This window comes from Labrus bergylta, chromosome 17 (assembly GCF_963930695.1).
Source record: "Labrus bergylta chromosome 17, fLabBer1.1, whole genome shotgun sequence".
Taxonomy (NCBI): Eukaryota; Metazoa; Chordata; class Actinopteri; order Labriformes; family Labridae; genus Labrus; species Labrus bergylta.
This window is the reverse complement of record NC_089211.1, coordinates 22,364,587-22,391,077: the sequence shown is the minus strand read 5'-3', so window position 1 is coordinate 22,391,077 and position 26,491 is coordinate 22,364,587. Positions and strand designations below refer to the sequence as shown.

Sequence of the window (26,491 nt, the reverse complement as noted above, 5' to 3'; positions counted from 1 at the left end):
ATGGGGGGAGGGGGAACAAGCGAGTGATTTATAACAGCTACTCCAGGTCTCTCCTCTCTCCCACAGCAGCACCGCAAACACATCCATTACAAAACTACTGATGTTAATGGGATTGTTGTGTGTGTGTGTGTGTGTGTGTGTGTGTGTGTGTGTGTGTGTGTGATACAGAGGGTTGCACAAGTGTGTTTATATGTGTGTGTATGCACCTGTATGTGTGTGTGAAAGTGATAACCAGATGCTACTATAGGTGAAAGAAAGGTGAAGGTTACCGAGGGCGATTCTTGGAGGTTTACTGGTGCTCAAGACACAGCACAAGTTTCTATATATTTGTGTGTGTGTATTTATATGAGTGTGTATTTATGTGTGTGTGTATTTGTGTGTGTGTGGCTCTGCGGGAGAAACACAGCCGAGGAGATGGAGTAATAAAACCAGAGTTGAGGAAAATACTCTTGAGAGTAAACAGAGGGGAGCAAAGAAGAAATAAATAAAGAGGATATACTTCTCTGGTAATGGACTGGTGGATGATGAGGACCACATCCCCCTTTAGTGTGTGTGTGTGTGTGTGTGTGTGTGTGTGTGTGTGTGTGTGTGTGTGTGTGTGTGTGTGTGTGTGTGTGTGTGTGTGTGTGTGTGTGCGTGAATATATATCCTCACACACATAGTGTCTGCCTGTCTCCTCTCACATTACCCTTTACATTAAAACCAGTCAGGGGGAAAATTACTGCAGACCTGGGCCACCGTCGGCCCACCTGGCTCCACAACAAGAGGAGGGGATGTGGAGCCAGAGGAGGGGATAAAGAGGAGGATAAGGGGATGGTCAGAGAGTTAAGGGGGGGGTCAGAGAGAACCCTGTGAGGGCCGGGGCTGTCCAACGGCACTCAACTGACGTCACTTTCATGCAAGTAAGAAAGATTTGTACCTCAGACCTTTAGAAAAGTTTCGACTCGGCTTCTGTTTGCAGCGTCAGCTAATGCTCAATTTAGAAACTAAAAGAAACAACGATTTTAGAATTCAACCAAAAAAAGCTTTTCACAATTCTTTTTTTTATAATTAGAAAATGGAAAGAAATGACTTTTTGTTAAGCCAAAGTGTTAATTTCAAGTGACAAACTCATAGAGCATTATCCCACCATTCTGTATTTCCTCTCATTAGCTTTTCAAGTTTTAGATCTGTTAATTCTTTAAGCCTCTTGTTTTGTTTCCATCCCGAAAAATAACTGAACTATTTTGGTTCTTTCTTAGTGCTCTCTATGACAATTTCTCCTGCAGCAGAAAACTGTCATTTCAAAATTAAAATATAATAGTACAATTCATATGAAAGCACTGTGACCACTTGATTTCACCAGAGAGACAAAGCGAGCTGTTGAGTTTTGTAAATTCAGCTGAGGGTTAAAGTTGAGTGAGAATATTCAGCGATGGATGCTAATGTTGTTCTGTGCCTGCCGATAAGATCGAAAGGAAGCTGTTTGCTTTGCTAGCACAGTTGCTAATTTCCCATTTACGACAACTGTAAAGGATTTTTGTGTAACCGTTAATCACTCTGCGTCAGTTCCAGGCGGGATATCAGAATCATATTGCCAAGTACATTTACCCATACAAGGAATTTGTCTTGGTGTATTGGTGCAAAAAACTGTTTTATTTTTACGCCCCTGTTCCACCTCGTCTGCAATGACTAACACTTGGAGAGCACTGCTGGGTCGAACAGCACTGTGTGTCTGAGTGTGTGTATGTGAAGCTCCCGCCATCCGTTTACACACCATGCACTCTGCAAAGCTGTAACACAACAACGACAGAGGAACTTGTTTAGGTGCTGTTGCGAAATGTGTGAAGGTCTGAGGTCATCGGACCTCTTTCAAAAAAAGCCTGACTCAGCTGTAACACATGTAAAGCCTGTTACAGTTTTACACTTTTAATGTCGTCAACTCATTTATATTATAATGACAAAATGTAAAGGTTGTGGGTTTTTTTTTTTGTAACATAGCTTCATATTAATATATTTCATGTTTTCACTTGCTGGTCGTGTTAAGTGACAGGAGAGAGCTGCTGCCTGCTGCCTATGAGTCACTGACCTCTTGATTACTGTCACTTCTGGCTCAAAAAACCCCAAATAAGCTACTGCCCTATAATGTCTTAGGTGACGTTTCAATCCAATGCATGACGTCACTGTCAAGCTCTTCTTATATAAAGTCTTTGAGCTCGACGGCATTGGAAACGAGGGAGACCTCAATGACCTTTTGAGAATAAATAAAGGTTCAGATGTCTGGTTTTAACACATGAATCCACGATGTTGTCACTAGCTCAGATAATAAAGCTTATTTCAGTCACTTTATTACCCCTGGGTAGTTTTTTTTTAAATGTGACAATGCATCATATTTTATATAAAATTACATGTTTTTTTAATCATAGGTCAGGATAAGAGCATAACTAGAGCTGGTAGAATTTGTTTTGTGCGTGCAACCATTCTTACTGATGAATGTTTTGTTTCTGTGTGATGATGTTTGACAAGAAATCCAGATCCTAAATGTTGTAAGAGAAGGTTTTATTACGAGTGCTATTTACATAGAAATAATACAGCCTTGTCACCTTCACCCCCCCCCCCCCCCCCCACCCCCTTTAATGCACACACACACACATTCAGGCAAGCACACACACTCTCAGGCATCCAGGCACACACACACACACACACAAACACACACACATTCACTTTTGTATCCAAGAATATCTCATATACATCAGAAATAAGACACACTCTCTCTAGATCTTATACAATGTTTGAAGGAAACTCCAAAACAATATTCAAGTGAGCTTGTTGTGGACGAACAGAGACGCAAGTGTGTTTTTGCTTAAGACATTTGTTGTGCATGATGCAACCGAGCTGAAAGAGAAACAAAAAAACAAAAAAAAAGATTGAAAATGGGGATGTTCATACTGAATAATATACGCCTATTTGGGTTGCGTTTCTCCCTTTTTGAAGCAGTATAATAAGGAGAGATTAACGTATTGTTTCGTTTAATATAGTCCCACAAAGGCTGACTTCTCCCATAGAGGCCCCCCCCGATGACACTTGGCCCTGAAACTGCAGGATTATGAATTGGCTTTATTTAAAGGGAGGAAAAATTAATCATAATTTGTCCTCTGCAAAACAAAGATGTTCATGTAAACACAGCACCGACTGAGCTGAGATTAATTTTTTATTTTTTTAATTCTGTGTGCTTTAAGGCCACTAGATGGCAATGAGTGCCTCGGAGCAGACATGCAGCGGTAATGTCACAGATGTTGCCTGCCCCCTCTTTTGTTTTCTCTCTTTAGACGAAGGAGACCTCAGCTGTTGAAGGAGATTCTCCATTATGGGTTCAATGTTCTTTTGAAAATCATTTCCATTAAAACATGTTTTTTAAAAGGGACAGTGACAAAAGGAAGGTCAGGTGAAGCAGTCTGTGGAGCAGAACTATCAGGGCCGGGCTGGATGGGTGTGAGATTTAATGTGTGTGTGTGCGTGCTCGAGTGAGTACAAGTGTCTGTATAATTGTGTGCGTGTTTTGAATAATGGTATAGACATCCTTCTTTTGAGCTATGATCAAGAACACTTTTTGTGCATTAAGGGATTTATAGCTGAGATGTGCGTTCGAGGAAGTCAATGCCAGAGGTGTGTGTGTGTGTGTATTTGTGTGTGTGGGGGGGCGGTGTCTGTGAAAAAGCAGCCTTCGATTTGACACATTGACGTAAAGATGAGAGTATTTAAAGCAACATTTTTTCGACTTTGTGTCTAGATTGCCACAAGTTCATATATGAGCATTAAAGCATGTTTTGAACCCTTACTATTGAGTGTATTTTGGAAAATAGGCAACAGAAACTGAATGGAAAAATTAAAAAAAACATTAAAAAAAATAAAAAATGTGTTGACAAATGAAGAGAAGTAAAGATGTTCCCTCATAAAGGGGAAGGCGAGGAATGAAGCGTTTTTGCTGGGTGGAATCGTAACATTTATTTCAAATAATTCAAGTCCAGTAATCCAGGTAGGGGAGATGCTTTGGAGTGTCAACCAGGGAGCAAATATTATGGTTTTCCAGCCAGCTGTCCCATTCTTTATTCCCTTTCTATGTCCATGTTTTTTTAAAAAGTCCTTTGTAGAAATTCCAGCTGTACCGTTCACTCCACAATGTCTCTTGTTTTTTTTTCTCCTGAAGTAACTAGACTGACTGTCAGCCCAGGAATGGTCCATGTTCTGTAGGTTGCTGCTCGTCCTCTACCAGGCTGCGGTTTCTCCCATCTCGGGGCCTTGGTGGGACATGGGCGCGCTGTAGCTTGAGTTACTTGCCAAAGAGAACGGAGGACTGGGCCCGCCCCCGTAAGCCTCCCCGGGGACAGGCTGCAGGGAGCTCGGTAAGCCGGGCTCGGGACTGGGAGTTTCCGCGTGGGAGATCATGTCCGTGAACCTTTGGTCGTCTGACGGGTGGTGGCCCGAGCCCTCCATGGCACCGGGGCCGGAGCCCAGGATGTAAGGGGACTCGGCCGGAGACTGGGCCTGCGAGGAGGGGGGGCCGTGGGGGAAAAAGTCGTAGTTACTTCCTGGTCCGTAATAGTCGCCTTGGTATTCTGTGGAGAGACAGAATCACACGAGGTTAGACTTTCTATCATATCAAATTTGCAATAAAAACCTTCCAAGTCCCCCACATCAGCGTGTGATTTCACACCCACCTCCACCTCTACCTAAGTGGGTAAATTGATCATGTCCAATTTCCAACCAACCGCTCTCCAACAGCCTCATTTGAGTGTATAAACAACTCCACACCTCTCCACCTCAGTTCTCTCATCTTTTACACACTGCGCTCGTCTCCCTCAGCCATCAGCTCGCAGTCATGCGTGCACCACGATGGATTCTCCCCCCCGCTCAAACTTCTAACTCTAAAATGAGATTCCAGCCTCCCTGCAGCCCTGCCAGGTCCTGTGGGCTGCATCTCTCTCTCTCTCTCTCTCTCTCTCTCTCTCTCCGCTCCCTCATGTCTGATGCAGCTTCCAGCAACATCCTGACGCCTCACCTCACTGGGCTGTGGCTATTTCCTGAGCTCCACTGATCACGCCCATTATTCACAGCATGCAATCCAGTTGAAGCTGCAGCTAACTGTTACTTACATTACCAGCTGATCTTCTGATTAATCGTTTTGTCACTACGCCCCAGAAAATAGTGCCAATGAGAGGTTTCTAAAGCCCAATGTGACCTCTCTATATTGCTTTTCCCCCAAGGATTTATAATCCCAAATCAAAATATATCCCCCGTAGAATAAAACTAAAATTAAATAAGATTGAACTTTATTAATCCAGATGGAGAATCTAGAGCCAAAATTCTCCAAAACTAGAGTAAAAAATAAAGTAACATAAAAGAGCACCAAGTGATAAATAACGACATAAAGTGTATTATGAGGGATAAATGTAAATACAGGGTGCAGTGTGCTGAAAAGACATCGAGGTACGATAAGTTAAGCAACAAAAGTAAGATAAGAATAAAGTGATGGCACCTGTACTGTACTGTGTGTAATCTGACCCAGATAATGAATGCAAAATCACAATTATTATATATTATCTAAAAGCACTTTTGCACTTGGTAGCAATAAACGTAATGGATCTTAAAAATTGCACATGGTCTGTCATATCTTTAAAAAAATATTGCACAATACAGAGGAAGTTATATGACTTGGAGGCGGACACATCTGGCTGCAGATGTTCTACCTGATGTGTTTGTGGATGATTTTGACAAACATTTGCTGCTCAGATTTGTTTTCTTTTAATGCCTAATGATGTATTTTTTGTATTTGTATGTTTGGCTGCTCGTTGTTTTTGTGAAAACATTTCCATGCTGTCTTGGCCAGGAACCTCTTGAAAAGGAGATTTTTACTCTCAAGGGAGTTTTCTTTCCTGGTTAAAAAAAAGGTTTAAAAAAACACATTAAAAAAACATGCTGTAGCCCTGTATGGGATATGATATTTCACATGGTGGTTAACCAGACAACAGCAGCAAATCCTCACTTTTCATTGGCTGCAACCAAGAAATGTAAAGTATTTTGGCTTGAAAATGACTTAAAAGATTATTCAATTATCAAACATTTGCTACTCAATAAATTAATCACTCTGACATCTATTCGGTTGTTTGGGGGGAAAAAGCCAATATGTTCAGGCTTCTGGTTTCCACCAGTAGATATCCAGCCTGCAGCTATTGGACCAAAATGGCCAAGACTCTCTCTTCCATCATTTGTTAATGTTTTCATATGGACACGCATGAGACAAGAGAACAGAGTTTGAGTTGACAGCATAGACTACATAAAACATTTAATTTCTGAAAAAGGTGTTTTGAGCCTGACGATGTCGTCTCCATATTAGAAACGCTGTCTCATTTATAGAAATAAAAGTCCTCAGAGCCGGTAGCCATGGTTACACTCTGACCCTTTGCACTGCTTTATGTCACTCCCCACTCTCTCACCCCTGGTTCTTATTCTGTCATCTGTCATCATCCACAAGAAAGGCATCAAAGCCCCGAATAATCTTAAAAGTTGAAACACGTACTGTACAGCTGTTTACACACACGCACTGCTGAGAAAAAAGGAGCAGACAGTCAATTCTCCTGACTTTCACCTGCCCTGTTCCATCTCAGCTTACTTCACACAGAAGTTTAGAGGACGATGACAAGCGCACTAAATAAAAAAATTCCAGAAAAGTCAAGGTGAACATTTTGTCCATTTACGTATACATACAGCAGCTCACCCTAACACTTCAGAAATGTTAAGGAGATTTGCAGCATTAGTGATAGATTTACTAAACTCAGTGTTTAACGATCAATGATGCATCATCCCAAGATCAAATGCTTCTTTATCAAGAAACTTTACGACTGTGTATTTGAAAGGAAACATCTTTTGAGGTCGTCTCTCAATACAATGTTTAAAACTGGCTGAATATAACAAGTCCATGTAGCCATGACCGTGTCACCCACAGGTTTGTCGTCTACTTTAAATCTCTAGTTTTGCATTTTTGAATTTTTGCCATTTTGGTTTTTCACCCAAGAAAGGTGGAAATGCTACGCTGAGGCTCGACAGCCTGTTTGACAGTTACATACAGTCGGGGCTTATCAATAGTAAGGAAGCCATTTCTGAAATCTCTCAATGATTTTTTGTCAACTTGACTCTTAATAGAAACATCATTTCCAAAGAGAACTTCATGCTGTGTTGAAGAAGACTTGAACTTGGGATAGAGAACATAAAAATCATAAGAAAAACCTTTTCTAGGGTAATAAATCAAGCGTGTAGTAGTTTAATATTCTCTTAGACTTTTATATCCATCAGAGAAAAATGAAGGTTTAAGGCACTTCCTATTGGCTTCCTCTGAAACCAACAGGCAAAATATACTTTACCTTTAGAGTCTATGATATGCAGGAATTTGCATCAAGCAGCAGATATTGTTTCTTTAGATTGTTAATGATTCCAAACCTGAAGTTGCTTTAGTTGAATTAAAGCTGCAAATATAAACCTTACAGTGGCACTACAGCGAGCTTGCAGGATTCTCAAAGTATGTAGGATTCTACCTCTGTGTCTCATGCATGTCTGGGCAGAAGTATAGAAAATGTAATGACAATTTTGAATCTCCTTGTTGTCTTATTTCAATGAAGACCACAAAGGTGATCTGAAAAATTCAATTATCTATCTTGTGGAAAAAAAATGATTCATTGAAACTTCAATGTCAGGTTTATGAAGAAAAAAACACCCTCCCTTTTCACTGCAACGTTTGAGCAAAGCTTGATGAATTCACTTCAAGGTGCTGCAGAAAAAAGAAAAAAAAAACTGACATAATAATGACAGAATACAGCTCAAATTCCTTGCTTTCACAGAAAATCTCCTGCACACGCTCGGATTTACAAATAACCTCTAACGCTGAGTGACATGTTTGTGCCTCTGAGAGGGTTTCAGCACGACGTCGGGGCTCTGACTAATATTTGATGCCTGCAGGTGTACTCACACTGATACGTCAAACATTTGTATACATTATTTATATATTCACAGAGTCTCGAGTCTCCTTTGCTCCGCGTTACAAGCGGGGGTTCATGACGGGAAATGAACGAGTTGGTTATCGGTTAAAGGTTGATAGTATTTGAGTACGCTAATTTGCATTTAGTAACTCGGATTTGAAGATAATTGTCCCTTTGATTTTTGCCTCAACGTCAAAACAAAATAAAGAAAAAGGAATACTGATTTTGCTCTCTGCATGAGGAAAATAAATTAACAGTAACACATTTCCTCAACAGCTATTTCCTCTGGGAAGTATATAAACTTCTCTATAAACAGTTCATAGAGGAATTGAGAGGTCTCTGAATACAGAGTTACCTCAACGCTCTGGGCAAAACATTTTTAATTCTATTCATCTGCTTGGAATTTGAGATGAGACAGAATTTTCAGTGACAGAAATCGTATATTTTTGTAAACTTCAAGTCGATAAAAAAACAGAAAAAAATAAAAAATCAGCTTTTTTTTGTGGTACTTTCCTTAAAAGACCATTTGTTGTATCCAAGCAGTGCAAACTATGAATCCAGAACACTTGGAGATCCATTTAGCATAAATGTCTTTTCTTCTCTGTGTAAACTTTTCAATATCTTTGCTCCATTACTGTAAGAAAAAAAATCCATCAAGTAACCAATTTGCAAAAAAAAAGGGAAGTTTTGACAAGGATTTTCTGTCATGCAATTGGGCTCCCTGTTTGGTTCTTTCAGTCTATGGTCCTCGAAATATAAAAAACAACATGTTGGGCACACTTTTATTTCACAGATGCAGCTGTTTTGAAGCCAGAGCTGGACTCAACCAACACTGTTTTCCTAGGACATTATCACTGCACCCCTGAGTCCCCCCCCAAAGACAATTAAGAGGGGTATCCGTTACATCACGCTTGGCTGAACTAGGTTAAAGAGTTGCTGGCTGTGTTTTACTTTCAGAAGAGAGCAATGAGGATGGTGTCAGTTTCCCAATCATTTCAAGAAAGCAAATCGCCTCGGTAAACTACAAATCCGTGCTATCCCTTTAATTACACTCCAATGTGGCACTACTTTGTGTTATAAATTAGATTATATAACCCATGGAAATATAATAGTCTCATGGTTTCTTGAGGTGCGTTCCATTTACCTGGTGACTCAGATTTGGCAGCTGGCAACGATGCCACACCCGAGTTGACCACGTTCCAGTAATGATTTGGCAAAAAGTGTGAAACGCTACACATGAACGCCCCTGGAGTACCTTTGTTTTGTTAGCTAATACCAGGCGATAACAACACTTGTAGGATGCTATCGGTGTGATTAATTTAATTACACAAAACAAGAGTTGTCAATAAACACCATGTTGGATTTCAGCTCTGGCTTTGGAAGTTCCTCCGAGTTTCCTCGTCAGAATTCCGACTTTAGGGGACGTTCCTGATGATGTCTCGACTTGCGAGATCAGATGGAACGCACCGTTAAGAAGCCTTTTAAAGTCAAAGTCAAGATTGCAGCTGCCATATTGGAAATGCTATCTCAACCTAACTTTCAATCAATCCAGAAACAGGCAAAGAGTTGGAGCTGAGGCGGGACTTAAGCCTCCTGGAAAACAACCACAATGCACTCATCTCTTACTTAACTCAACCACACCCCCAATAATGAACATTTCTGCCCCAACACTTGAAATAAAGACTTTAGCTATAGCCCACAACCATTTATTTAACCAGTCTTTAAACATGTCAAAATGTTCATTTTAACATGGAGCTTAGTGGGGAATCCTTATCTTTTAGAGCCAGCCTCAAGAGGACACTTGAGGAACTGTAGTTTTTTGCACGCCAGCACTGGCTTCCTTTATAAACACTGGCGGTTCCTTTTCGCTTTAATCTGACTGAACAAAGGTTACTTTCACACAAAGCAAGGGTAGAGTATCAGCAAAGTCATTTAGGTCAAGTGAACTTCTTCCCTGAAAGTATTAAAGAAGTTGCTTAAGAGAAAACAAACTGTCAAAAACACTTTGTAATCCACCCACTCCACATGTTGCTGATTACTTTACACACTGTTTGCATCCATTAACAATTACAAACCAGCGCCAGTCTTCTGCCTCTCACCTCTATCACAGTCTCTCCTCCAACACCCCCCCCCCACCCCCCCACCTCCCGACTCCCTGTGCTCTGAATTCCTTCAGCTACATTAAACCCTCTCTGCTCCAGCACCACCTTGGTCTGGGATTGGCGACCGACCATTTTTGGTACCGCTGATGTTGCACTTGCATTTCTCCAACCCCCAACACATGCTCCACTCACTCCTGTTTCAACTGAACTAAATGGTTAGGTTTAAAGACAACATGCCACCTGATTTCATTAGCTGCTGCACACGGCTGCTGGGAAATGATCAGTAGAGACAATAAGACCTGACACGACTTTCACAAACAAGCTAATTATTTGATCACAAACAAGCCCCCCCCCCCCCTTGTTGGTTTGGCTGACCTTGAGATTAAGCAACAAGCTTGCGTTGTTGGCTCTGGGAACTATAATAACAGACACACACGCACCATGCCACACACAGGCATTCCTCTCTGTAAGCACAGGTGCGTGAAGAAGCAGCGAGCTCAGATAAAGGCGAGCGGACCGCTCTGTGCTGCTGCTGCTGCTGCAGCGACACAAAAGGGAGTGAAAGCAGCATGCAAAGAGAGATGAGAGCGAGGGATGATGGTTTTTTTGTCCTCTGTTTTTTTCCCCTCCCACACCCTGTGTTGCAGCCTTGACGGCTCCAGGCTATTGTGTCTTCAAAGCTGGGGGGTCCTTCAGGTTTGACATGCAGCGGCTCAACATCAAACTCTCAGACTTTTCATGAAATCAGACTTCTGAAATAAAAAACGACAGGTGAATTTGGTTTCTTCCCTCCACTTCAGGGTGAGGTTGTTGTTGTGTTAGCGTGGTGTTATTATCTGCTGGCCACTTGCTTTTGTCTCCCAAAAAATATTCTTTCCTGATCCACGAGACCAATAGAGGCTAAACTACTCTACAATCCTCGTGTTTTCTTCAAGTAGTCTTGACAAGCGTTTTTCTTCTGAAAGAATATTGATTTAGACGCCTTCACAGCAACTGGAGATCAAATTGTATGCCAGCACACGTACAGTCAGTTAAGGAGAAATCTACTATAAAGTAGCTTTTCATCTCATCATCAGTTTCTTTTTACATGTAGAAAACAGCGACACAGGTATGCCTTCACTCCAGCATCTAAAGCATCTTTGGTGGTTTGATAGCAACAGATATTTTCAACAATCAGTTAAGGGACATTAACATATCAAAGGGGTATTCAGATTTTTTTTATTCTTTTACATATTAAAACATTATTGGTGACTCTAATTGCATTTTAAAGGTGTGAATGTGAGTGTGGTTGGTTGTCTGTCTCTATATGTCAGCCCTGTGATTGACTGGCGACCCCGCACGGGAAAAGCGGTATAGATAATGGATGGATTCTGTTGTGAAAGTTAGTTACTATCGTGCCGATTCATGTCCCTTTAGAGTTAATGCTCTTTTTGTTTGAAGTAGTTAATTTAAGCAAAAAAGAACGACTGTGACATCGTGATTGACAGCATTCAGTTTTATAGTTTGCCCCTATGTCAAATCTGTTAACATGGAGGAGGCGGAGTTTATGACCTATACTTGCAGCCAGTCAGCAGAGGAAGCTCTAAATATTTTGGCTTCACTCCCAGGTGGCTGTTTCTCTGTCCATCTTAATGGGCAGTCCAACGACCCAACACAACACCGTAAAACAAACATACTAACTGTACAGCAGCATTTTAAATAGATTCTTAACTTCTTTTTTTTTTGGGGGGGGGGGGGGGTTTGTCAGTCACTTCCAGCTAAGTGCTAATGCTACCTCTTTAACTCAGTAAAATGCAAAACGGTGCAGCAAGAAATTCAGCCAGTCTCACAGACGACTGGAATAGATCCTGAAGTTTATGTACTAATTCAAATGTAGACTTTGAATCATGAATCCAGAATAGTTTTGAATCGTTCGAATCGTGACTCCAAGAATTGAAATGGAGTCGAAATCGAATCTTGAGACACCCAAAGATCTCCAGCCCTAGTTTAGACAGATTGTTTTGATAATGTATTATGAATAATCACTTTATTTTTTAAACCTATAAGTCATTAACCAGGCAAATATTTAAACTCCACTTCAAGAGCACGTTTTTTTTTTTGTATGTTCAAGGTCAGACAGTTTTCAGTCGATTCGTTTTTACCCCGACTAATCCTGCCAAAAGACATAATTTCCTTGTAAGCTTTGTTGCCAAAGAAGGTGCTGCAAACAATGGTCTATTCTATGTCAGCCTATTGTCGACTAGAATCAGAATCTTCTTCAGAATACTTCATCATGTCAAGCTTCAGATGCTTTTAAAAAACGTCTTTTGTTGAATTGACTCTAATGTGTGACTTCCATTGAAAAACGAGTCTTCTTCTTCTGTTGGAGTAACTTGTGGTAGACGTAGCAGGTGTATTCCAAGGAGAAAAAATTTACAATTCAAGAGAGACTCAAGAAGTGAGCACAGAGGTTCGATCAAATGCTGTAACCTCTGAAAGTTTACAGGGCACAGCTCTATTGTGGTTGAAAGCCGAGGGGGGGGATGACTCTTCTCTTAGGAATCCTATTTGACAAGTTAACTCTTACTAGTGTTTAAATATTTCATTCAGAAAGCGTGCACATACATCATTTCAAACCGAGCGTTTTTGAGCTTGAACAGATGACTGAACAATGCCAACATGTTCCTCTGATTACACTGGCAAGAACCAGACGAGACCTTTTGTGTTGAAGAGTAAAAAAAAAAAAAAAAAATCCTTTCAAGAATATTTTCCAAGTAGAAATGAAAACTGTCTACACACTGAGTGAATAACACCAACAGTTAGAGACAAAACGTTGATGGGTCATGTGCTGTGTGTGTGTGTGTGTGTGTGTGTGTGTGTGTGTGTGTGTGTGTGTGTGTGTGTGTATATATATATAGTGACCTTTCCGTGTCCAAAGAAACAGAGCATACATCTTTAGTGTGCAGTAACTAAAGAACAATACTTCCTGTCAGCTTTGAGGTACCCTTAGTATCTATTTAAAGTACCTATTGGAGTTCTTAATAATCAAGCTGTTGTTTCAAGGTACCCTTAATAGTCTCATCAAAGGTTTATTTAAGTGTCTACTGTTTTGAAGCACCTACTTTGAGATGCCCTACGTGTCTGCTTCAAGGAACCCTTTGGTTTCAGTTATAGGGTATCCTTTTGCATCCTTTTCATGGTGTGCTTATCATTGTTTATGGAGTGTTGTGGAGCACTTTTTCTCAGTTCACTTAAAGAGGACATATTATACCCACTTCCCGCCTTTTCAAACAGTCCCCCTGTGGTCTAAATGAAACATCTGTGCTGTGCTTTGGTCAAAATATAACATGCATCAAGCACCAGAGGAGGTTTGTGACCCTGTATAAACCAGCTCTCTCAGAACGCTCCATTTTGGTGTGTGTGTCTCTTTAAATGCAATCACCCCCCCCTGACTTTTCCCCGTAGACATCACTCCTTCGCTAGCGAGAATAAAAATGGCGGACATGTGCAAGAGTTTTGCTCTAAGCTGGGGATGGAGTCAGTGGGTGGAGATATCAGGGGAGGGGAGGGTTTTTTTTTTTTTTTAACCAGAATCCCACTGTGACATCACAAGGAGAGTAAATTTGAAACGGAGCATTTTTCTCTGTGTTGTAAGACTTATGCAGACCACAAACAAAGGACTGGATGGGTTTATTTCACATTTTGTGGGTCGGTAGAGACTCAGGTTACCCAAATATACAGTATGTTCAAAAAAGTGGATTTTTAATAACATGCAGCTTCCAGCATTCTTTTCTAGGTTTTCCGTTGGCCTCTTTTCAAGGCACATCCTTCTATCTTGTTTATGTGTTATACCAGTTTCAATGTATCCCTTAGTGCCTGCCCGTATATCCTGAAGCATCCTTTGAAGACACCTTTAAACATATTTCACATGCTAACCTTTTGCTGCTGTTTTAACATTCCCTTTAGCATCAGTGCGGAGGGTGAATCTTGTTTGACTGTACCCCTGAGCTCCCTGCAGTGCACAACCTAGTGAGTCAGACTCTCTCTGCCTTCATTGAAGTTGAAACTTGAATACTGTCACTACCAGCCAGTCAGTGTTGTTGACGGTTGCAATGAGTTGCATCATAATATGGGAGCCCCATATTCAGAATGAAGAAAAACATGCTAATTCCATAACACTAGAGTTTATGACCCTGCAGTATGGTCACAAGCTAAAATATAACATGGCTTACCTCCGTAGTAACCGTAGGCCCCAGGTCCTAAAATGTCTGGGTCCTCCAGCCTGCCTCCCAGGGGCCTCATCCTCCTCGGGCCCCTGAAGAAGGCGTGCCGCCGGGCCCCCAGTGCACTCAGCTGCTTCATCCGTCTCTCTTTGGATCTTCTGTTCTGGAACCAAACCTGCACCGAAACCAGAGACATGGGGGAGGGTCAAGGTTATCAGCTTTAAAAAAAATAGTTTTCAGCCTTTTCATTTTGCATTCCATTTCAGATTGCACGTGATAATTCATCAAACGCCATTTTTTTTCCACTCAAACATCATCCATGTCAGAGCAGAGACACGACTCACGCTGTTGTAAGATTCAGGCTCCGATCACAATCACTACAAGATCCAGTCTGTTGCATCATGCGCACAAAAAAAAAACAACTGAAGCAAGGGTAGGTAGAACTGAAAACAAATTAATATGTATCAGCTTCATTTAGAATCCGGGATCATTTCAGGTGATTTCTCTTATCTTTTCAATTTCATGCTCAGTGTTTCAGAGTCTGCTTTGGAGCCATGACACAATCAGAATTCAACACGCAATAGTTTTAAGCATTAGTCTCTTACTGAAAAACAAATCCTTTCTCACCATGAGGAATAGTGTTTGCTTCTTGTTCTATAATTCTCTGACACCTCTGTGAACATGTTTAACTCTATAACGTTTGGGGTTTAACCTCTTTTTTATTTGTGTTTACTGAGGTTTAAATTGTCGTTAAAGCAACTGATTGCATCAAAGGTTAACTAAATATGTTAAATCATTGGTAACAAGTAGGTTAGAATCGAGCAAATATGAGAAAATCTTCAGATGATTCCAAAGAAATATCAGCATCACACGTCTCATCTAGTTCTGCAGAGGCATTTTAGACCAATTACTAACTGACTAACTGACTGGGAAATATATGTACATCATAAGATTTAGGGCTGCATCAAATTATTATCAAGATTGCATCATGGCCGAGTGCAATATCCAAATTTCAGATCATGCTTTTTATCATGTGCTGAGGTGAAATGTGTAACACACAGAGCTGTAAAAGTATTGATACATCATGTCACTTTTACGCTGATGATGCCAAAACAAGCTTCCCCACTAATCTTGAATCTTCCCATAAATATAAAATCTTTAATTTTAATCCCAAAAATGATGATTTTCTTCGACAGGAAGCTCTCATAGAAGTTCCACAATCTAACTGTAGAAAGTACAGAGTCGGAAAGATCAGTAAAAAGAGGCTGCGTTTGAAATGAAGTCTTATTTATATCTATGGGTGGGACTTTAAAAAGACTCTTAAAGAATGAAACGAGAACACTTCCTGCAACACGTCTCAGTTGTGAAGACATCTTTAAATAAAAGTAATTTGAGTGTTCAACCGAATGCACCTCAGTGTTTGTGCAACTAAACAGCCAAAGTAATGGATGGCAGCATCAATGCAAACGCTCATGCACCTCAGTACAAGTTTGAATAAACAGTCAAAGCTATAAATCAGAGTGTAAAAAGGATCATCATTCGTGTTAAATAAACCGTCTTCTGAGGAGGGAACAAAGGCAGGATTTCAGAAAGTGTAGAAACATCACACGCCATATGGAAGAATGTCTGCATTATAAGCTCATAACACATCTCGCATCACTGCTGAATAATGATGTATGTTCAACCCCAGCGAGGCTACACCAGAGGCAGAATCCCACTGTGCTGCAGATTAACAAAAACACACACACACACACACACACACACGCAGAGAGAGGGGAAAAAAAAACACCTAAAACCACTTAGGCTGTGTTCTGTGTGCTCCAGCAGGCAAAGGCGACACCTGCTTATTGAGAACAATCGTCTAACTGTAGGGTACATTTTTATGGAAATGCTGTCGCTCCCCTCCAGAGAGCGTTGCTTAGGGATTACACACACACACTTGCTGGAGAAGCAGCAAGCGTGCGTGCATGTGTGGCTCGCAGGGCTCCCTGCGTTGAGAGCAGTGGTATTTAACACACAGCCAACGAGCAAGGAGGAGGATGACGAAACAGAGACTCCATTTTGGCTCCAAGCAACGAAAACACAGAGACAGACGGACGGAGGAATGGACTGCCTGATTGATTGATTGAGTTCTTTGGATGCACACACACACACACACACACACACACACAAACAAACGCACACACACATTCTGCAGTATATGATATAGATGAGGTCTACTTTAATAAGCAAAGGCAGCAGGCTGTAAGTGAGTAAGAGCAGAGAGGTGGGAAAGGGGGGGTGGTATGTAAATCTGTGAAATCAGCAATAATTACAGCGAGTGCACAAAAAGCCACATCACAGTTGGCAGAGATGGTGCTAATCATCCTGACACAGCCTGCACCCAGACAACATGTGTGTGCGTATGTGTGTGTGTGTGTGTGTGTTTGAGACAGGTCCAAAATCAGTGTGTTACACTGCACAACATGTTTGTTTGTATGTGTGTGTGTGTGTGTGTATGTGTGTGTTGCAGGGGTTCCTCTCCAGCTTTTGGCAAAACAAAATGAAACCTTTCATTAATTTCATGGCTGCGCAGCTGAAACAAAACACGTGTGATCTTCCCAACAAAAACATCGTATTCACTATTATATCTGCGCATCGAGAAATTGGATTACAACATCCTGATTTCACAGAAGAAGACGTGAAACGCCTGCAGATATGGATACCGCAAATATTTGGAAGGATTACATTGGAAAACTTTAAAAAAAAAATCAATCATGCATTGAATAAAATGTGTGAAGTGAAAGTAGAATTTATGAGACTATAACAAACATATGGTATATCGTTTAATTATTTTTTTTTAATAGTGTAACAAAAAAACTCTCATGTTAGGGAATGCATAGCTTCCAAATGCAAATTGAGCGTAAAGGCAGCGTTTATCATTTAAGACATATTTCTTTTATTAGCTTTATTTGAGGGAATTATATAAAAATACACCCTATATAGTCCATATGTCTATTTTATAATTCAACTTTTTACTTCAATCAAAATGCACTTGAATCATGTCAGGTGTGTTTAATGATTCATTCAGGGGGGATTCCACAAAGAGTTAACATGCAGGATTTTACAATAGATTAATTTCTTTTTACATAAGACCAAAAGCAAATTGTCTTTTCAGGCATCATGTAATAATTTAGATATATCCTCATCATTGATTTTTAAGGAAATGTCATGTTTTAGCATCTCAAACAGTCCACATACTGGGATACATTAACTGAGATGATATGCACATTTTCAGTGAAGGCAACTGTTGTCATTGTAAATGTACATTATGCACATTTAAGAAACTTTTTTCAAATGCAACCACAACAAGAATCAGTCTCCCTGCAGACGTTTTAAAGTGGATCTCTCTCCTGCTAATAGATCACATCATGTTTTGGACGTTTCTCCAACAGATAATGAAGCCTTCAATTAAATCCCCGAGCGAAATTAAGAAGTAATTCCACTGATTTATAATCCTTCATTTCTCTCAAATCTGTCTTTGTCTCTCACACAAAGAAGACCCACAGCCTCAGCAGCAGCAGCGCACACACACACACACACACACACACACGCACGCACACACACAAGCACACACACACGCACACACACATACACACACACACTGAGCTGAACCTCACCTGGATGACGCGCATGTTCAGTCCGGTCTCCTGGGCCAGCTGCTCCCGGATGTGCCGGGTCGGTTTCGGCGTGGCCACAAACGCGGCCTTTAACGTTTCCAGCTGCTTGGCCTTGATGGTGGTCCGGGGCCCCCGCCTTTTGGTGCCCGAGTTCTGCTCCTCGTTCTCAATATTGTTCGTTTCTTTATCTGAGGACGTGGAATTGTCCGTCTCCTTTATGTCGTCCTGTATCGGGTCCTGCAGATCCGGCGATAAACTCCTATCCGTACACGACGACACTGAGTGAGGGGGGGGGGACAAACAAGAGGAAGGTCACGATCCGAAATGTCAGGGGAGGGGAGGGAGGGAGGGGGGCTTAAATTAGGCCTTGAGATGCGTATACACTAAAAATCATCTCGCCAAAATATGTTTGTAAATTTGAATGAAAAAAATGAAGACTTCTGGATGATTTATCTGTGCATCTTTTCCCAGCAGATATCTCTCTTTCTTTGTCTTTTTTTCCCCCCCAGTTTCTTTTTTTTTTTTTGATTTGCAGATTTGGCCCCAAAGGAACGCCTTTTAAAATCGTTTTTCCAAGATGCGCATATCAACTTGGAAAACACAATATGTTATGTTGAAAAAAAGCATACATTAAGGATAATTACATACAGATTTAAAAAAAAAAACCTAATAAACTGTGGCTCTATAGAATAAGAGAGTGTTGCTGCAGGGTCCTCGTCAGCTTGCTCTGAGGATGAACAGACTGTGGAAACAGAAGCCGCACACACACACACACACACACACACACACACACACACACACACACACACACACACACACACAAGCAGACTATCCGACATTCCCAGCGGACACTGGCGTACAATAACAGAACGCCGTTGTCCTGTGAAAGGTAAATATTGAAAGCACTCATCTGACAAGGTTGTTGGGAAATCCTCTCCGCGTTGAAAAATCTTACATTCCAAAGCTTCCATCCTTGTCTTTTATATTGTCTCTTGAAGTAGACTGTCTGATCTATATGGTTATGTTTATAGAGCTTCTCACACACAGAATATAAGAAAACGCGCACACACACACACACACACACACACGCACACACACACACACGTCGGTGTATTATATACAGTGATGGTTACCTGAATTTAAGCTGACTTCCTTTATGGCTCCGGAGCTCGCATAATCTTCTTTACACACAAACTTGTTCTCGTCGATCACGTAGAGCTCCTCTCCCGTGGACAGCTGCTTGTTACACACCATGCAGGTGAAGCAGTTCAGGTGGAACACCTTGCTGCGCGCTTTACGCACCAGGTCGTTCGGCGAGATTCCCTGCAGGCAGCCCGCGCACTTTGTGCCAAACCGCCTAGAAATATAAACGAGAAGGAAAAAAAAAGTTTATTTTTCATAATTCAAAAAAAAGAGATTACAGTTTATTTTTATGGCCCTGAGATCGCAAACAAAACGTGGCCATGATAAGGACTTTTTATTACGACATTTAATGGTTATTAAACGGTAACATTTTATATCTACACATGTGCATATCAATGGCAATATTACACAGTATTAGACAATATAATTGTAATGATTCTGAAATTGGTTTCCGGTGTAAATAATATCAGAACATTCACATTAAATTTAAGGAATTAAAGAATGCAGCTAATGAAGCAAATCGCAGCAGCACAATTACAATAAAAATAGCTTTAACAATAGCTTTCTTCATTATAAATTATACGTACAGAGAATCATAAAATATTATTTTTTTATTACCATTTCCAAAATGTACGCCCTTGTAATAATTGTCAGTTTCAGTTAACAGAATATTTCGGTAAAGTGTGATAAATAATAAGCAATATTCTGAAATATTTATTTTATTTTGAAAATCGTTATCGACACAGCTGAATGAGGAAATTCTGAACAGCTGCGGGCACCGTAAAAAAAAAGAAGATGAAAAATAAAATAAAACAAATCAAACTTGAAGACTTTAAAAAAAAATCCTGCTCTCTACACCCTGCGCTTTATTTTGATGGAGGGTGCTCTGACAATAACCCCACGCAAAACGTATTAGTGACAATCAACACATTGTAGACGAGGATATATTACAGGATTAGGCAGAGTGGGAGCGTTTTAGCGTGAAAATCTGCTCTTAATCCATATTCACCCGCTTAAACACGAGCTTCACTGGGTGGGAAAAGACTCATCAATTTGATACACAACAAAAAAAATATTATAATTCCGATGAAGTCGCCTCCTGGTTTTGACAGGATGAATCAGAAGAAGCTTTTTAGTTTATAATAAAAAGGTGCTCAGAGATAAGGCCTGATAAATTAAGGTGTTCTACAGTTTTTCTTTTGACTCATATTAAAGATTTTTCCAGGCTCAAACTGGTCGGTCTACCTGGATTTCCAGCCGGCCTTTCCAGAAGGGGGGGGTGGGGGGGTAGCTTAAGCCCTTGGGTGACAGCAAAGCACTCCCTTTGTGTATCATTGTTTTAACACTAATGTAGGCTTGTCTCTCCATTTGCAATGGTATCGCTTCACTGTCCCTCTTTTTTTTCACATGCATGGCCGAGCCCCCCCCAACACCCCCCCCCCCCCCCAACACCCAACACCCCCCCAGCGAAAAGGGCACAACTCTACTTACACAACAAATGGACATATTAGGGTGATTACTGTTTCGCCCGGCTAATGGCTCGTCCATTTAAATCCAGCCCTTGATGGGACCTGTGGTAATATGATGGCCAAGGCCGCGCGAGGCCAAAACCAGCCCAGTCCCCCTTAAAAAAAAAAAAAAGGGGGCTAATGTGTCTTACATGTCATTAGACAATTTGGGGGAGAAAATAACGCACACATAGAAATGAAAATGATGCTAAGAGAGAGAGAGAGAGAGAGACAGAGAGGGACAAACAAGGGCTTCACTTATCACTCAATTACCTGAAACACTTTTTGGGAACTGTGAACCGGTTAATGGCCTAATGGCTGTTTGGGAAAGTGTTGTCTGCACGTGGAAAATAGATTAAAAATGATCACACGTGCCTACAAAGTGAGATTATATTTTTTAATTGCTCTTTTCTTTGATTTTATGACCCATAATGTGACCAAAATTAGAATTTGGTGACAAGTAAAATCACGTAAATAGCTATTTTTATTATCTATTCTAAATGTAAACGTGTTTCATTTAGTGCAGATGCATCTTAATGAGGTTTATCTAAAATGCTTTGACCCCTGACTTGATATTTTGACCCCTCATGTGCAGGCATACTATCAGTTCAGGCCACATTGTTTTTGATGAAAGGGAAAAAAAATCCCCCCTCGGATTCTATCATATTTCTTTTTAAAATATGTGTTTTTATAATTTTTAACCACACTTTATTCCAGTTTAGGACACATTGTTTTCTCTTTTGTATTTATGTTAAATATCTAGGCCTGCTATATTACTGAAATCAATATTGTATCCATGACATATCGTAGTATAAACTTTGTCGCACCAGAGCAAATTTAAAAACACATTTTCAGTCCAGTTACCTGAAAAAGTCCATTTTGCAATAGAGCTTCCCGTCCCTGGAGAAGCACTTCTCGGTGAGGTTGCAGTTGCACTCGCAGCACTGGACGCACTTGGCGTGCCAGGCTCGGTCCAAAACGTTCAGGAGGAACCGGTCCAGAATTGGCCGTTCGCAGCCGGCACAGAGGACCATCATGTCTCCGGCCTGCAGGACGCCGAGTGCCGACCTGCCCACACTGACTGCGCTGCTCGGACTGGGGCGACCCGGATCTACGGGGAACAACGTCTTGGCTCCGGGAGGTGTGTTGCTGTCAGGCGAAAATTGGACGAACCCTTCAAAAGGTAAGAGGGTGACAACAATCCTTAAGATTTATTGTAGTCCTGGTCCTGTTTGGGGTTCCAGTCCTGGCACTTGTCACAATCCAAAATCCAGAGAGGGAGAAGAGGAGAGCTTCAGCATGGTTTCTCAAACTATTCAAACATCATAATTCAAAACGTGTTTTATTTTTCTGATGTTTTATCCCTCGCTCTTGCTTTGTTGTTTTGGGGCTCCACTCATTTCCTCCGGGCTCACCCTCACGTCGCCACTTTCAGCATCACTGTGCCTGGGTTATCACGAGGTTTTGCCAGCGCGGCGCGCGTCCTGCGCTCACATTGGATGACGCCCCTGTTAATTCCCGTGCCAGCAGAGCCAATCAGAGGACAGTTGTTATGGTTACACGCTCATAGCTGTAGCCTCCAAGCGAAGCCTGAACCACACGCCGTGGAAAAGAGAAATACCAGGGCCGAGGATGCAGCTTGTTTCCAGCTTTTAGAGCCCAGTCTGGATGTGGAAGCTTATAGAGACATATACGGATTTTTTTTTAGGGGTGAAAGTGCAACCAAAGACCCTCCCCCTCCCCCTTTAGCATTCTGGTCAGACCTTAAAGTCCACTAAAATAAAAAAAAAAGATACAATGAAGGTTAGGAAATACCTGCACAACAGGCACGAGGAGGCCGTCTGTAAATGGCTCCTGGATTGAATGTGAATAGCTGCAAAGGGAGTGGGAGTAGTCGAACAAGGGGCTAATGCTACACAACCTTATAATGGCCTTGTGACAAAACGCTCGTGCATTACAGTGCGCAGAGGAGGGGGCTCGCGGGCCTTTTCTCATGCAGAAAGCTATTTACAGGGAAATGCGATGGATTAGCTGCAGCTCGTCAATAGGGAGAGCCTGCTGGTGGTCAGCCGCTGCTTCTTTAACAGAGTGGCCTCCAATCGAAGAGAGATTTCAAATATTTACCATCAGACGCGTTTTGTTAGTTCCAGTTAAGCAAACAGGCGATGCGTTAATTTATGGAGGAGGGGGACTTGTTTAACCTTTTTTTTTTCTCAACCTCAGTGATGTGAATGACACGAGGTGTGAATTTTGACTCATTTTGATGGATCATTGATAACATTTAGAGAGGGAGGGGTTAACAAAGGGGTTTAAGAAATCTATCTATCTATCTATCTATCTATGAATATATGGAGGAGTTAGTTAGTGACGGGCAAGAAGAAATAAAAACAGGGACGCTCATTTTTTAATTGCATTTTGATAGTTTAGTCAAACTTTAGACAAATAAAGGAAAAGTGTTTAGAATGAAGTTCAGATTTGAAGATAAAATGAATCAGAAAAAAATAAAAAATAAAGTCAACCCAAGAATTGAACATAAAAAGTTATTGATGAAGTTCAAATTAAATGGTTAACTTTTATTCTCATTATTATTGTTTTTTCTCATATTATCTCATTCATTTGCATTTTAATAATTAATTTAACGTGCCAAGATTTTCTTTTTCCTTTCTGATTAATTGTGAACATTTCCACAATAAAATATTGAATAACAATTCCTCTGATTAATTTTCTTATAATTGCCCTAAAAGTCTTCCACGCTTCATTCATAAAATAATAAAAGAGCATGTGTGAAAGTTTCTGTTTCTCTCAGGGATTTAAACTCTCATATTTGACTTTTTCCTCTCCTTGATGATTTTAGACTTTTTAAGCTGTTGGCTGTTTGTGTTTCTTCATTGTATTGTTGTTGTTTTTTTTTTAATTCCCAAAGTGTTGTGATGATGGACTTTAAAATCATTACTATTAGTCTGGGTATTAAAGGTGGTTTCATGTCAATATTAGGAGAATTCATTGCCCAGGGAAGCTCTGGTTTACCCTGTATATTTCAGCCCTTTGTAGAGACAAGGCTGAATGAGTTTCCCCCGATTAACTGGACGCCCTTTTGCCTGTAAAACGATTGGGAGACACAAAAATCGAGAGAGGGAATAGTGAAAGAGAGAGAGAGAGAGAGAGAGAGAGACAGACAGAGGGAGATTCTGAAGAGCAGACGGTGGGAAAAAGAACATGTGAGGAAAATGCTCCAAGCCGTGTTTGAATGCAGCCACATCACATTGTGTAAGAAAAAAAGAATAAAAAGCCCTGTTTGCTCTGTTCTGCTCTTCTGTGCACTCAGAGGGCGAGAGACACTCACCTGTGCAGAGAGAGGGAGAGAGAGGCAGAGAGAGAGCTGTCCGTGGTGCTGACACGCAGGAAGCACCAAGGACAGCAGCAGGCTTTTCTCCTTTCAATGGGAATCCTGCATTACACAGTCACATTATATCTCATGTTCTCCATTCTGCAGACTCTATTTACATGTTGAATGGGTTCTGACATGTTGATGTTCTGGTGGAATAAAACTTGGACCTGAGGCCGGTCATCACAATAACAAGGCACAACACTTGAGCCTCCTATAGCAACTATATCCATTTTTCACTCACACAAAACACTTTGTGTCCCTCTTCCTTCAAGGACATTATCCCTCTAACTTACAATTGATGTTTTTTATTGTGTTTTTAAGATGCATTTAAGATGTCTGTAAACCTGAAGTGTATGCAAGGCCTCTCAGGTAGATGTAAACATGACACATTGAGTAACATGACAATACTGTATATAAACTCACTGTTCGGACAATATAATAGTCTTTTATTCAAAGTGGTAATAAAGACTGAATAAGTTTGATTTTTGGATTCCCAATTATTTAAAATATAATCCTCAGTCCAAAATATGAATCTAAAATAAGTGATTAAATAACCTTCAGTGGTTACGCATGTATCAGATATTATAATATGTATATTATTGTTGAATTACAACGATGAAAAACTTATGATTGAATATTTCAGGAATAGTTTGCATTTGCTTTGCATTGTAAGTGGTGGAGCCTCTTGATTTAAGAAATGAAGCCAATGGGAAAGTGCCTTAAACTTGCGTTCTTTCTAATGGCCTGCAGGGGGCGACTCTTTTAGCAAAAAGAAGTCTAATTGTATAGAAGTCTGTAAGAAAATGAGGTTACTTCTTCCATGTTTTTAATTTTTCAATTGAGTGTATAGACTCGATGGTTCATTTAAAGTCTTCACCAACACAGCACGATGTTCATCTTGAACGTTATGGTCCCGTTTAATTAAAAGAAACATCCATCCATCCATTATCCTCAGCTTATCCGGGGTCGGGTCGCGGTGGCAGCAGGCTAAGCAAGTCACCCAAGACGTCCTCTAAATACTCTTAACAAGTCTAAAATAGACATGTTAGGGTATTTCTGGGGGTGTGGCTACCTGTGATTGTGATGTCGCTAACACGTGAGGAATTTCTGTGTGGCTTTAAATCGCATAGTTTTGAAAAATAATCCCCAGGCTCCAGTGTTTCTCCCCCACCCCCCCCGCAACTCAGGAAGATTTATGTTCCTTAAAATGTAAAGACATTTCTTTCCGGTTCCCCAAGACAAAAGTCAAAACTGCCATACACTCATATGGTGCACGATCTGAAAAGTTTGTGAAACCTGGCCAAATCTGAAGGCGAAACAGATTTTACTTCTTTTGAAGAATCCTTCGACATCCTTTTGTCCCACCACCACGAAAGAATTAAAACATTCAAAATACCTTAATTTTTTTTTTTTTTTTTTTACAGCACTAGAGTAAAACTCAATTAACCAGTCACCTGGAATTCATCTGACATTTCCAACACATTCAACTGAGTGGCAAAGTCTCGGCCACTCTTCCTCTTCACAAAAGATTTGAGAGAAGCCTTCACAGGTTGGAGCTCTGAAGTATGGATTGTTATTATTAAGCGCTTGAAATACAGATCAGAAAGCCTTCAAGCCAAGTAGAAGTTACGGAAGAGGATTGATAAAGAACTCAGAATCACACGAGAGGTATTTTGATTTAAAAAAAAAAAAAAAAAGAAGCATAGAATACATATTCATTCATTTGGAGGAGATGTGTACTGTTTATGTGTGCTTACTTTACAGACCAGTGCAACATTTCTGTTTCAAGGACCTACATCTGAAGTGAGCATCAGCCCCCTTTTCTTTCCTCCTCTGTGAGGCCTTCAGGAAATATCTGTAGAGCCGCAGAGTGCGTCTCTCTCATTTAGACTTTTTTTTCTAAAATACCTATTTTGATTCACAGGAAGTAAACAGTTCTTACAAATTCCACAAACCCTGAACTCCATGTGTTCCCCGAGCTTCTACAGAATCTGCAGAATTTAAGGACAGGAATAAAAGGTTATAGTGTTTGCAATAATAGGAAATATTTAAAAAATAAATAAATAAATAAAAAAGCTTTTCAGTGGAGAGGCTGTGTAGTGGAAGCTGAAGTGAAGCCATGTCAAAGTAAAGACTAAAAATGTATGTCAAAAAATAAGAAAATATCAGCCCCCGTCCCTCTCTGCTCCACTCTGCACTGTGACAGCCCGGACACCTGAGCAGACCAGTTCCTCCTCCCTCCCTCCCTCCCTCCCCTGCAGCCGCCATTCCACACACACGCAGTGTCACCCCCCCAACCCCGCGCACGCAGACGCGCACGCTCGAGACCACCTCCAGGGCCCCTCTTTGGCAGGGCCGGTCCCAAGGGAGAGGTTAGTATGATGGATGTCTGATTGGTAGCCCTCCCTTAGGGCCTCCCTCTCCGTCACCTCTCCGCGCTCTGAATTAAAAGGCCGTTTGTCTCCTCGGAGTCCTCAGCT

The 26,491-nt window shown here is 40.9% G+C and overlaps 1 protein-coding gene across 1 annotated transcript; it reads right to left on the bottom strand.

The window, feature by feature from the left end:
* Nucleotides 1–2,612: 2,612 nt before the first annotated feature.
* Nucleotides 2,613–22,352, bottom strand: lhx5 (LIM homeobox 5). Its single transcript, XM_020648692.3, has 5 exons — nucleotides 21,488–22,352; nucleotides 19,106–19,329; nucleotides 17,973–18,250; nucleotides 14,323–14,488; nucleotides 2,613–4,595 (listed from the first exon to the last, which is right to left on the bottom strand). The coding sequence occupies exons 1-5, from the start codon at nucleotides 21,658–21,660 to the stop codon at nucleotides 4,246–4,248; spliced, it is 1,191 nt and encodes a 396-aa protein (XP_020504348.1). The 5' UTR covers nucleotides 21,661–22,352; the 3' UTR covers nucleotides 2,613–4,245.
* Between the last annotated feature and the right edge of the window lie 4,139 nt (nucleotides 22,353–26,491).

Coding starts and splice junctions, on each gene's coding strand:
- lhx5 (XM_020648692.3), bottom strand. CDS start 21,660: ATGATGGTCCTCTGTGCCGGCTGCGAACGGCCAATTCTGGACCGGTTC. Junction 19,330..21,487: donor TGCAAAATGGACTTTTTCAG/GTAACTGGACTG, acceptor TTATATTTCTAG/GCGGTTTGGCACAAAGTGCG. Junction 18,251..19,105: donor GGAAGTCAGCTTAAATTCAG/GTAACCATCACT, acceptor CCCCTCACTCAG/TGTCGTCGTGTACGGATAGG.